Source organism: Triturus cristatus, chromosome 3_1 (genome assembly GCF_964204655.1).
Source record: "Triturus cristatus chromosome 3_1, aTriCri1.1, whole genome shotgun sequence".
Lineage (NCBI taxonomy): Eukaryota > Metazoa > Chordata > Amphibia > Caudata > Salamandridae > Triturus > Triturus cristatus.
Window position 1 is genome coordinate 490,073,882 of NC_140583.1, and position 13,149 is coordinate 490,087,030.

Genomic DNA, 13,149 nt, shown 5'->3' on the forward strand with positions numbered 1-13,149 from the left:
TTTTAATACAGAACAAAAGTGCACAAATTGTTAATGTAATTTCCTTTCAGCAGGCACTTATGCCTAGAAATAGCCTTGTGAAGTGGGAGAAGGGGGAGTCAAGTCAAGTCAGAGGAACTTATTAAGCGCACATATCAGCATAGGGTCTCATGGCGCTAGCGGAAACTCCGTGGAGTCTGACAGCCGGAGTAGCAGAAATTATGGTTGGTCGAATAGCAAGGTTTTTAGATTTTTTCGAAAAAGCTTGTGGTCTGTGATGAAAAGGAGAGGAGATGGCTGTTTGTTCCCAAAAGCAGGTGCGAGAAAGGAGAAAGATCGACCCCCGCTTCTAGCAGTGCTGATTCTACGAGGGGCAATAAGACATTTAGAACTGGATCTAAGCGTCCTTCTTGGTTGATACCAACCAAGTTTCTTAGCCAAGTAACTTGGCTTGGTTCCATACATACTCCTATGAACAAGACAAAGGATTTTAAAGCGACAACGCTTTTTTATCGGGAGCCAATGGAGGATCGTCAAACTATGCACTGATGGAGCTCTTGCAGGAAGGTTTAACACTAGTCTAGCCACTGTGTTCTGCAAGACTTGAAGCCTGGAGCAGTGCTCCTCATTTATGGAGGCTAACAGGGCATTACCATAGTCACTACGGCTCATGATACGTCCCTGGACCAACGGTTTCCTGGATTCAATAGGAATCCATTGACAAATGTTGCGTAATTTACGCAAAATGCCATAACAAATGCCAATTATGTGACTAATATAGCTTTTCATAGCCAGCTGATTGTCAATGATAACTCCAAGATTTCGTACCACAGATTTGGGCGATGGACACGGGCCCAATTTCTGGGCCAGTGTTCATCTGCCTTACCAAAAAGGATGACCTCCGCCTGACTCCCGTTTAAGCTGTAAGTGATTAGTACACATCCAATGATCAATATGGGTCATGCAGTCTTTAAAACGAACCTTTGTGTCAAAGGGGTCAGTGCCAAGGGTAATCAGTAGCTGCATGTCATCAGCGTATGACACCACTTCAAAACCGTAGGACCTGATTACCCTGGCCAGAGGTGTCACATACAGATTAAAAAACATAGGACTTAGGATAGAACCCTGAGGGACTCCTATGCTTATCGACCGACTGCACGAGGCCCGGGTGCCAACTCGTACTGTGGTTGTTCGGTCCATTTGATAATTTCTGAACCAGTCGAGAGCCTTGCCCCTGACACCCACCTCCCATAGCCGCTGTTCTAATATGCCATGGGTAATGGTGTCAAAAGCGGCCGACAAATCCAACAGGACGAGCATGGCTGCCTGCCCGTTATCTAAGCCAAGTCTAATATTGTCCACCACCTCCACCAAAGATGTTTCTGTACTGTGTGATGCCCTGAACCCAGACTGTGATGGATCAAGGAGTCCATGACTCTCCAAATGGATGGTAAGCTGTTTATTTATCAAGGATTAGAGTACCTTTCCGAAAAATGGGAGCAACGAGATAGACCGATAGTTGCTGGGTTCCTTTAAATCAGCAGATGTTTTTTTCAGGCTGGGCCTGACCTATGCTGCTTTCCATCCAACTGGGATCTTTGCTTGGGCTAGTGACATATTGAATAGTTCAGTAATCTTACCTATAAGCACAGGGGCAATAGTTGGAAAGAAGCAAAGTGAGAAGGGATCAACTGGAGAACCTGATTTGATCTTTGCCAGAGCGATTGAGACTTCATCTAAGGTAAACATAGTGAATTCTTGTAAGAGGGGGGTAATGGGATCCAGATTAGAGGCTGTATTTTTATCAGGATTGATTTTTGGATCGTAGACTGGAAAGGATCTATGGATAGATTTGATCTTTTCATCAAAATATGTTGACAGCGTATCAACCCATTCTTGCGATGGTATATTGGTGTTCTAGGCAGAGGCGGGAGTTGCAAACTCCTTTAGTTTTTTATAAAGTTCCTTATTGGAGTCAGCGGCTTTATTGATCCTGTCAATGAAATACAGCTTTTTGATGTGTCTAATGCTATCTAAGTAGCTTCGATGAATCTGCTTGTATTTTTGACGATCTTCTATGGTCTTAGTTTTTCTCCATCTACGCTCGGGCGTTCCTATTAAACATTTTCATGGCTTTCAAAGCTTCTGTGAACCAGGGTGAGTCTCTAGACCTGACCTTCACCCTTGACAAAGGTGCTACTGTGTTCCTGGCCGATGAGATTGCGTCCTCAACGGCCATTACAGCATCATCAATGTTTTCAATGTTCACTAATTGTGGAGAATCAAAGAGAGCTGAAAAAGTAGCTAGTGTAACTTTACGCCATGGCCTTCTCCATATGAATTCAGTGTTTGGAAAGGATTTTTTAGTGTCAAATGGTAGAGAGAATTTTAGCAGATTAAGATCCGACCAAAGCAGGGGGAAGGGGGGATTCAACTTCAACCTTGGTTGACTTGGTAAACAAAAGGTCAAGAGTATGCCCAGCCTGATGCGTGGGACCCACCACCATCTGGGCTAGTCCCAGTGTGTTCAAATTTGTCACCAGTTGACTAGTGTCTGGGTCAGTTAACAGCTCTGCATGATAATTAATCACCAATTAGAAAAAACAATTCTGAAGCTAGTACATGCGGGCAATAGTCTCCAGTAAGTGGTTTATAAAATTAGTTTTCTGGTGTGTAGGCCTATACACTAAGGCACCTCTCCAGGTTCCTTTTGATTTAGTGTTGATTTTAAAAAATTTACATTTTAGACTTTTCTGTGGTTGAGGTGTCCAAAGTGGTGATGCCTTATCCCTCCCTGGTGGCTATCGCATCCCACCTTCTTTTTTGGTTTCTCTGTCTATTCTAATTAGATGATATTCTGCAGGAAATGTGGTTGCCACATCAGGGGAAGCATGTTCATGGAGCCAAGATTCTGTGATAAAACAGATATCTGGTTTCTCTTGATCCAAGAGGCTCCATATTTCCAAAGCATGCATCAGGATCGACCAAGCATTAAAATAGAGCCCCTTTAATTGATTGAGAATCTCAGTGGTATCACTAACGTTAATTACTTGAGATACGGGGAGAGGAATATACTTATTGGAAGTGGCATCTGTAGCTGAATTAGAGATGGCGGTGTATGCCTGCGAATTTATGAAGCAATCAGGTGGACTGATAGTTGACGAATTTAGTAGTTTAAGTTCCTGGCTTGAATAATGGAAGGTTGCATGATAATATCAAGTTGCAGCTTGAGAGGAGAAGATATGTCAGTACAGAAAGATACATAGCTGATGTATATAAATGATCTAATGCTCAATGTTTTATTTTGCTTTGCAACCGCCTATTGGATGATTTATGAGAACATGCAAATGATTACATAACAAACACAACTGCACAACAATATTGACCTAGAGGTGAAATATTTCTAATTGCAAATATGCTTGGCAGTGACACATCATTAACTTCATAAAGATGGTCAGAATTCAGAGTGAAGAAGAAAGACTTGCTATGCATGTTTTATGACATTCATTTAGTGTCTTCAACTGGTTTTCGAGTAAATTTAAAACAATCAAATTGCAGGAGATTCTGTCAACTAGGGACCATGGAAACCAACAGTGAAAACAGACCACAAAAACAACCCTTTCCTTTCAGTCGGAAACTGAAATACTCTGTAATGATCATTAAACAAGAAAGACTTGCTGAATGTTCTGCAGTTCTGTGTGCAATTATAACTCCTTATAGAGCCAAACATACTTGATGCTGCAAGTATTACCTGGGGGATTATCATGTCTGCCAGCGCTTTAGAGAGCTTGAAGAGTTCTTCAGTGCCTTCCAGCTTCAAGGCGCTGTTGTGCTGAACATCGTACTTAATGCAGTCATAGATATCTGGAATCTTGCTAATGTCATAACGTCCATTCTTCATGCGAAAATCTCGCTCCAGTTTGGTCCAGCGCTGCAACATCAATTCTAGAGTCTCACTGTGGTATAGCTGTAGGTCTGAGCAAGTAAGTATAAGAGAGACAAAAGCAAAACTGCGGTGAAGTTTGAGTACAATAATGAAAAATGCACAAAAGTTAAATGCATCTCACCAAATTGAGGAAGTTCAGTACAATGAACGGTATACCCTAACTATCAATAAACCCTCTAGACATAAATGACTTAACCCTCAGTACATTGGATCCACTGCTGCAGACCATAATAAACTTCAGGCTTTCCTTCACAATTTGACTATTCATTTTATCCACTCTCACAACATGTGTTGGGTGATGCATGTATGTTGGTATGTACGAATACAGTATTACTACAGCAGAAACCTAACCAAAAGGTAGCATGTGCTGTACAGGGTCAAATAAGAGGAGAAAGTCAATGAGTGACAAGAGAGGTTGCTGGGTTGTAGACTCTTAATGCATTGTGATGTGATGTTGTTTAAAGAGGTGAGCTTTCGACTATTATCTCAATTGGAGCAGCATCATTGATTGATACATGGATGATGATCCAGACCCCCGGTTCATATATGGAAAAGGCCTGCTGCCTTGTTTTTACACTTCTACCCTTTGTCAGCAGTCTGATGGTATCCTGGCTACAGGGTGCAGCGAGCCACCAACGATGCTGAGCCCATCTACAAGGTAAGTGGTGGGGCGCGCCGTGGTTTTGAAGGTGGTACAGTGCTGGCAAGGGAAGCCAATGGAGTTCCATTAGGAGATGGTAGAATTAAAATATGAGTGCCACATGTATTAAGCATTTTTGCGTTCGCAAATGGGCCAATTCTCAGAATCAGAAGGCAAAAAATGCTTTTCACAAGTATCAAACCCTATTTTGTGATTTGGTAACCTGTTACTGAATCACAGAATGGGTTTGGCGATCTGGTATTTGGAAGGGGAGTGTTTACCGAATCGTAACGGTATGTATGAATTTTTTGTGACCGTGAATGCGATCACAAAACATTCGATTTCACCACCAACTTCAAGTTGGTGGTAACCCATTCCCAAATGGGAAGGGGTCCACAAGGAAAACAGGCTGCATGTTAAAAAAAATTGCTTTATTTAAAAGCAATCACTGACATGGTGGTTTGCTGACCCCAGAGGGCCACCAACCCCATGATTTTAGCGATTCATAGGGGGTAGCAAATTGCGACCTACCTCATTAACATTAATGATGTAGGTCAATTTGCAACCACCTACGAATCGCAATATGAAATTCTTGGAGTCTCATACATTTGTAATAGCGATTACCTAATTGCGATTAGCTGAAAATCGCAATTAGGTAATCGCTATTACAAATGTTGATACATGTGGCCCTTAATGAGTATGCCTGGAGCATGTGGCAGCAATTGTAAGTCATACATCCACAAAGTACATCTCTCTTAGCTCCAGCGAGGCAAACAATTATATGTGCTGATGAATCAAACAAGTCGAGGGATAGAATTAAATTCCTTAGTGAAGTCAACGGAGATCACAGTTCAGATAAATAGCGCAAACCTTTCACTCAGTATAAAAGTTATTGAGTCTTGGAAATAGTGTATTTGCACCGTGAACTTTGTCTACATTTACAAGCGGTGCATTATTGTGCCATCTAGTGGTTGGGTCTGGAATTTTGCTTGAAATAAACAATTTTGCTTGAAGTGAACAAAGTTTATCCATGGGCAGCGATCACAGATGGAGCCTTTATGTCTCACTATGATGCCTGAGAACATAACCAACATCTTCGGAATGTTTTTTCACATATTCGAGTAGCATGAGTCGCTGTAAGCTTGAACTGCATCCAAAAGAGAGATGGATTCAAGAAAATGAAGGTGGTGGGATGAGACTCACTCACTCAATATGTTTTGCAGCAAATACATGCACGGAAATCTGATGTTGTATAAAATAGAATAACGTGCTCCTACTTTTTCCAGAAGAGGAAATATAATGGCCTTTATCCACTGAGGTAACACGATGGTTGCACATAGAGAAGCAATGGAAACTTTCAAAAGAAGAGGGCTCAAAGAGCATCAACAACCAGATGGAAAATCCTTATAGTCAAAGGGTCCAATGGTGACCTCAATTCAATAGATTATAAAATCCCATCCAGATCTTCCAGTGATATCGGTTAAAAAATAAAAAGCGAATACCCGGTTGAGAAGAAAGTAGAGGTTTTAATTACTCTTGTTCTCTTACATTTTCTTATTCCCTTTTTTCTTGTCTGATTGTACCCAATGCCAGAATTTCAATCAATTTCCCTCGTAATAATTTCAATGTAAAAATTCAGATTTTAGTTCTATTTTAAATGTTTTATTTAGTGTTGTAGGACATTACAAGGCTTTACATCTAAGAGTTATAATGAGATGGGAAAGGCCCCATGAGCTGAGAGAAACACTGTTAAACGTGGTAACAGTGAAGGACCACGGACCACCTGGAGTAAAGCATTTTAACGGCTTAGAGGATTACTTGAACACCAACCAGCCTTAAAGATAGTACTTTTATATATAAGCACACCCTATGACTTTATAATCCTGCTTATTCCTTTCCTTACTTTTAGATTCTGAACAAAGTTGCTGTTTACATTACTTTATGCTACAAATATCTTCCTTTTCCACATCTGGTCTTCTTACTTTATGCTACAAATATCTTGCTTTTCCACATCTGGTCTTCTTAGTTGATTAACACCTCTTATCTCAATGAAGACTTATTGCATTCAAATTCCTTCAATGAATTCAGAATGAGAAGATTGGAATAAAGAAGGAATAAGTAAGCAGTGTGAAGAAAATAACTTCAACTTTTTAAACGGAATAAATCTGCAGATAGCTAAAAGCCTTTAGGAACGCAGGCAGATCTAATAACCATGAAGCAGCAGGGTGTACCAAGAAGAAGCAGAGCGTGAGAGCCTTCTGCAGTAGGCAGCAAGCTAGCGAAGCGATACTGCAAAGCAGCTGTCCAACTGCACTACCTCCTTTTATAATGTGGTATGAGGAATGATCTGGAAGAGGAACCAGAAATTAGCAGAAAATTAACTATCTCCATTTTGGGTTTATGAAGGGGTGTGGATAGATATAAGCACGCGAGATCGGACAGCCTCCACACATCCATCAGGATTGCCCCAACGCTGCTTCAATTTAGGAGAGAGTTGAAGGCGCACCTCTTTAAAGAACACTGAGGGCCTGACTTGGAGTTTGGCGGACCGGGTTACTCCGTCACAAACATGATGGATACCCCATCCACCGTATTACGCGTCCATTATATCCTACGGGATAGCCATCATATTTGTGACGGAATAACCAGACGGGCAAACTCTAAATCAGGCCAATTAATTAACCATATGCATCCGAGCTCCATATCCTCTTAGTAGCTGTCTTTATGCTTTGAGCATGTCCAGCATGCCACTGTCTTTCGACTATGGTTCATGCTATAGAAATACAATTTACATACATATAGATATAAAAAAGTAATTTGATCCCAAAGTAATTTCAGGCAAGGACGAGTAAAATATAAAAAGGTATGCTCAGGATCTAAGAAACCTTTAATTCCAATGGAAATAAATTTATCAGCCAAGACCGCTGGCATCTGGGGCCAAGAAACATCCGCATGAAGACATGTCCACAACCATGCCTCAGCAACTCAGCACCCGTGCCCAAGCAGGGCGGACGGCACGCCTCATGCAGACATCCGGACTCGCAAGGCGAGAGATATCGGCACACCACGCCCATAGCGGACGAGGATGCACACGGTAAGCAATGGCGTCTGAGGAGGTGAATTAAACCCGCTCTCACAATTCAATATTTGATGACACGCGACAAGCATACCTACTCGTTTACCTTCAATTTCAAAGTCACCTTCTTTGGCACAGCTTCAAAATGCAGCCATCAGTTACTCTGCTCTCGCTGTGGGGCTGCCATGTATATAACCTGAATACACCTTCTCCGACGCCGTTTCCAGCACCCCTCTCTTCTGTTCCTTCCACATTTGTCTCTTGTTTCGACACATAGCTCAGACTAATATTCCATGGACTTATCTACAATTTTTACGTTAACCAGGTGTTTGTAGAAGTGGTCATTCGATCGGCTTTCCATGTAAAAACACTATGCTGTATTTTCGATACGCTGCATATCATACAAGTGCAGACTAAATAAATATACACACGCACACGAGAAGCACTGCTTACCTGCAGACTTGGGGTCTTCCAGCCTCTTCTGGATCTGTAAGGTGAGGCTCTTGATCAGCGAGAACGCGCTGTCGCATGTCTTCACGGGGTTTTTGATGCAGTGCATGGAGTTGAGCAGGGAGCTGCTGCCTGTTGGAGTTAACTATACAGAAAGAAAAGGACAGGGCGTGCTTATTCTTAAATATTTATATAATGTTTGAGCTCTGCCTGAACCAGCTACCTCTGTCTGCAGGACAGTAACAAGGAAGGTTACAAGTTCACTTTACCATGATTTTACCTACGAGTTGACATATGCAGCCGCACCCGTTCTACAGTTTTTGAAAAAAGACTCCATAGCGTGCTCATTTTTCAGAAATGGGGGTTTCAAAGACAGTGATGTGGCTCACCAAAAGGTGTTCAATGTACCCATACTATTTCTGAGGAAAAAGAAAAAGGTACTTGGAAGTAATATTGGTTCTTCAACATGGATATTTTTTTAAATGTATAATCTCAAGAATACCTCAGCGCATTTGTACAGAAAATACGTCAGCAACAGGTACCATTTTCTGTCTTTTGACAGAGACAATTAGAAATAAACTAGTCATTAGTGAAATACATGTGTGAACACCAATCTAAAATATCAATTTAAACAAAAGTATAACAAAAGAAAGACATAGTCCTCATATTCAAAGGCTTTCTGTGTGTAAACTGTAACGTTGCCACTTTAAGAACTGTAATGCCCTTGGGTGCATTATATAATTAGTCTATTCATTTATGGCAAACATGATCTAACAATTCTGCTTCAGAAATTATTTGGCCTTTTGAGGGTTAGATAAGGCTATTCATATTTGCGGAAGGGGTTGGTCCTGCTGATGTAATACGTGAGATAGAGTCTCTACCAGATAAGACGTTACTGAAGGTAAGTAACTTGTTCATCTGATAGAGACTTCTAGCCACAGATTCTTTAGCTCCCGGAGGTGGGTTGGCAAAACAGGTTTTCAACAACAAAGCCCTGCAGGACTGAACGAATAAAGTGCCTGTCAAGACGGACCTAACTATCCAAGCAGTAGTGCTTGGTAAACGTGTGCAGAGATGCCCACATTTCTGCCTGTCAGATGTCCAGGACAGGAACTCCGCAAACTAACGCAGTGGTAACAGCCATGGCTCTGGTGAAATGAGCACACAAGGATGTGCAAGTTTGGATGCAGAACCCTCCCATCTGCTGCTTCAGAACATCCTCCTGAAGAGGCAACCTGACTGGAGGACCAATGCTCCTGCTCGGCATAATAGACTCTGTACCCAATCCAGAGCCACAAGAATGATTTGGGCCTGGCCGTTCCTGATCTTGAGAACTCTGGGCAGGAGTTATATCAGTGGAAAGGCGTGCAGGAGGCCTGAGCTCCATTCGAGACCAAATGCGTCTCAGAATGAGGGCCACCTTGGAAACTCGTAGCACTGCTGACACTGCGTTCTCCAATCTGGGCTCTGCCCATTCTTGAAAAAGACCTTGCACCATCTCTAGATGGAGACGCCACTTGTGAACTGCTAAGCATCGTCGGCTGAGTTCATCTACCCTAGTGTACGGAGAGCACGCCAGGTGTTGAACCACCAGGGAAATGCCCTGACGTTCGAGCCATGTCCAGAGACTGCAGGGTCTCTTGAAAAAGGATCCACAACCCCACTCCGCCCTGTTCGTTGCAGTACCACATGGCGGTGGTATTGTCCATGAACACCTGCACCAGCCTTCCCCTTAAGGAGGGAAGAAAGGCTTTCAATGCCAGTCGGATAACCTTAAGTTCCAACAGGCTGATGTGGAGCTTAGACTCCTCCTCCACCTCTCTCAGATGGCTGCCCCAGTCCAGGAGTGACCCATCTGTCACTACAGTCAGCTCTGGTTTGGGAAGGGAGAGGGGTCTGCCATAGACCCAATTGTTGTTCGTCAGCCACCACTGCAGGCCTTTTACAGTTCCGACGAACATATGGACCATGTTGGAGAGATGTCTCCTGATACTGTACCCACTGGAACCTCAGGCCCCACTGCAGAGCCCATATATGCCAACAGGCATATGTAACTAGCAGGATGCAGGACGCTATGAGGCCCAACAGCCTCAGAGACAGTCTCACCAAAACCCAGGATAAAGTTTGATATGTAGGTTGAACACGCCTGAATATTCTGAGCTCGCCTCTCCGGAGGGTAGGTCCAAAACTGCACAGTCTCCAGAATGGCTCAGATGAAAGGCAGTCTAAGAAGGAGTCAGGTGTAACTTCTGCACGTTGACAGTGAACCCCAGCGAGTGCAGGAGGTCCGCCGTAGTCAGGAGGTGGGAGATGCCCTCAACAGCCAGTTGCTGAGGTAGGGAAAGACTAGAAACTTCAACCTCCCCAGACGTGCTGCACCCACCGCCATCACTTTTTGAACACCAATTGGGTACTGGTAAGACCAAAAGGGAGCATTGCATACTGTAGTGCTCTTGGCCTACCGTGAACCGCAGATAACATGTGTGGCCAGGCAGGATGGGGATGTAGAAATACGTGTCCTGGAAGTCCAATGCCACCATCCAGACTCTAGGGTCCAGAGTAGACAGTACCGGAGCTAGGGTGAGCATCTTGAACTTCTCCCTTTTCAGGAAGAAGTTAAAAAGGGACAGGTCTAGGATAGGTCCTTCTAGGCGACCAGAAAGTAGGTGGAGTAGCAAACACGACCTACTTATGATCCCTTCATCCTCAATAGCTCCCTTCGCCACCAATTTCTGACAGAGCATGAGATGGTCCTCCATCAGCTGGCTGTAAGTGGGTGGCATGGGTGGAGGAATGTCCAGAAAGAGGATGGAGTAGCCCCTTTGGACTATCTGTAAAATCCGCTTATCTGATGTTATCGACTGCCAGTGTTGCAGGTGATGGTATATCCTGCCCCCCACTGGATGCCCATGTTAGTATAAGGGTAAACTATAGGGGTTCGTAGGCTGCAGCATCCGGGGGAGTTGTAGACTGTGTGGACCTCTGGCTAGTGGCCTCCTGAGGTCTGTGGGAACGGCATCGTCGGCCACAAAAAGACTGGGAAGTCTCTTGGCCTTAGTGGCTGGGCAGAAATTCACGTGGCTGGGAGCCCCTTCCGTAGCCACAAAAAGAGCAGAAGGCAGACTTTGGTTGACGAGGGGCTATGGACAGGCACAAGGACCTGGCCCTGGCTCTGCTATCCTTAAAGCGGAGTAGACTTCTCACCAAAAAGGTGAGAGCGATCAAAGGGCATGTCCATGAGTAAAGCATGGTCATCCACCGAAAAGCCAGTGGTCTTCAAGCCAGGCATGGCGCCTAAGGGCCGCTGACGATGAAATCACTCTGCACACTAAGTCGGTCGTATCCAGTCCACATCTGATGGTGAACTTTGCTGCGTCTTTGTCATCTGCAATTGCCTGTGACAGCATGGCTCAGCCTCCTAAAAGACCATGAGAGCACTTGTGCAACCAAATCCCAGATGGTATGGGTGTATCGGCCCAAGAGACATGTGTTGTTCACCGAACGAAGTGCTAGCCCCACGGAAGAGAACATCTTCTTACCGAAGAAAAACAGGCCCTAGGATTCTCTATCAGGTGGAGTGGTAGGGAATGTGTCAGGGTTGACATGGGAAGTGGAAGCTTGGACCATCAAGGTCTCCGGCGTGGGGTGCTGGGTGAGAAAACTGGGGCCCCAAGGAGCAGTGCGATGACATTGGGCAATTGGCCTGTGCACAGGAGCCCCTGTGCAGGGCTTAGACCAGGCCCAGAGTAGGACATCGGTAAGAGGTTCAGTAAATGGGAGGAAGGGTTCAGAGGGGGCATCTCCTGGTTGAAGCATCTCTGTCAAGATGTTCGTCTTCACTGCCACGGAGGGCAACTGACAGTATAAGACCTCAGTGACCCTCCGCACTACCACTGCGAATGGGGCACCCTCCTGCTTAGCCATGATAGGGGAGTGGCCAGACCACATCTGCCAGTTGTCCTGTATGTCATCTAGGGGATGCTGGTATCAATAAGAGTCATCATAAGGCTCAATTGACACCTTCACTAGGCTTGTCGAATGAAAAAGGCACTGGCTCCAACTTGGAGGGCATGGTCCCAGTCAGCGTCCAAATCGGAGTCGGGTGTGACAATGGGGGACTGCGCCACCTTTGGGTGTTAGCAGCGTCAAGAGTGTCAGTACTGGAGCAGGCGCCGGGGAAAATGTGGTCTTGCATGCAGCACCGCTACAGATCCAGCACCAGATCCTAGAAGATGAAGATCATCAGGAGCAGTCAAGAGCGGTCCCGGGACCTTCCGCCAGATCAGAATCGTGAGCATAGCAGGGCTGTCAAATGCTGCGGGGGTGGGGGGAGGGAACGCTCCTTCAGCACCTTCAGGGTGCTGGTGTGGCAGTCATTGCAGGTCGTGGAGTCGTGGTCCTGTTGCATGCTCCAAAGACAAATCAAGTGGGCTGTGACAGGCACCACAAGGTTTGAAGGCAAGGGGTAGCAACGGGTAGCTCTCTCAGATCTGCACTGACAGAAAAAAAGAACTGGCATCAGGGAGCTGGGGTGGCGACTATATAGGCACTGGTCACATCACTTCCAGCATTGACGACACAAAGCTGAACGACACCACCTATGGGTGCGCAGGAGAACTGCTTGAAAATCTCGGGATCCAGTCTGATGTCTGGGGAATATTCTAGGATAAGGGATCTCTGGCTAGAAGTCTCTATCAGATGTATAGTGTTGTAGATTCCCATGTTCTGGGTGCTGCTGCCATCTAGTGTTTGGCTTGGACAAGTTGTATTTCCTCTCTAAATGTCTTTTGAGTCACAGAATACGCTGGGACTCACTCCACCCTTAGGGGGGGCAATACACATGGGCACTGACTCCATCTTAGTTTGTGTTCCACAAAACATGTGAAAGTAAGTATGGAGTAGATTGTGTAAGAAAATGTCTCTTTTTGTATGGTAAGACCCAAGTTTTTTGATTGGTGCTGGTCGTTTTTTGATTCTGTGCACTGAGGCCTATCAAACAGACCTCAGTGACAGTACACTGACCATAAAACGTGTATGTCAGATTGGCTCACACCTAAC

At 44.6% G+C, this 13,149-nt stretch overlaps 1 protein-coding gene across 17 annotated transcripts in view; it reads right to left on the reverse strand.

Moving 5' to 3' along the window:
* Positions 1–13,149, reverse strand: part of PPIP5K1 (diphosphoinositol pentakisphosphate kinase 1) — a 1,768,598-nt gene that overhangs the window by 525,124 nt on the left and 1,230,325 nt on the right. For all 17 annotated transcript variants that reach the window (XM_085644342.1, XM_085644333.1, XM_085644343.1 and 14 more), the window contains 2 exons: positions 8,095–8,236; positions 3,731–3,954 (listed from right to left, as the gene is read on the reverse strand). In XM_085644342.1, coding sequence (XP_085500468.1) covers positions 3,731–3,954; positions 8,095–8,236 — 366 coding nt within the window. The remainder of the gene's footprint in view (positions 1–3,730; positions 3,955–8,094; positions 8,237–13,149) is intronic.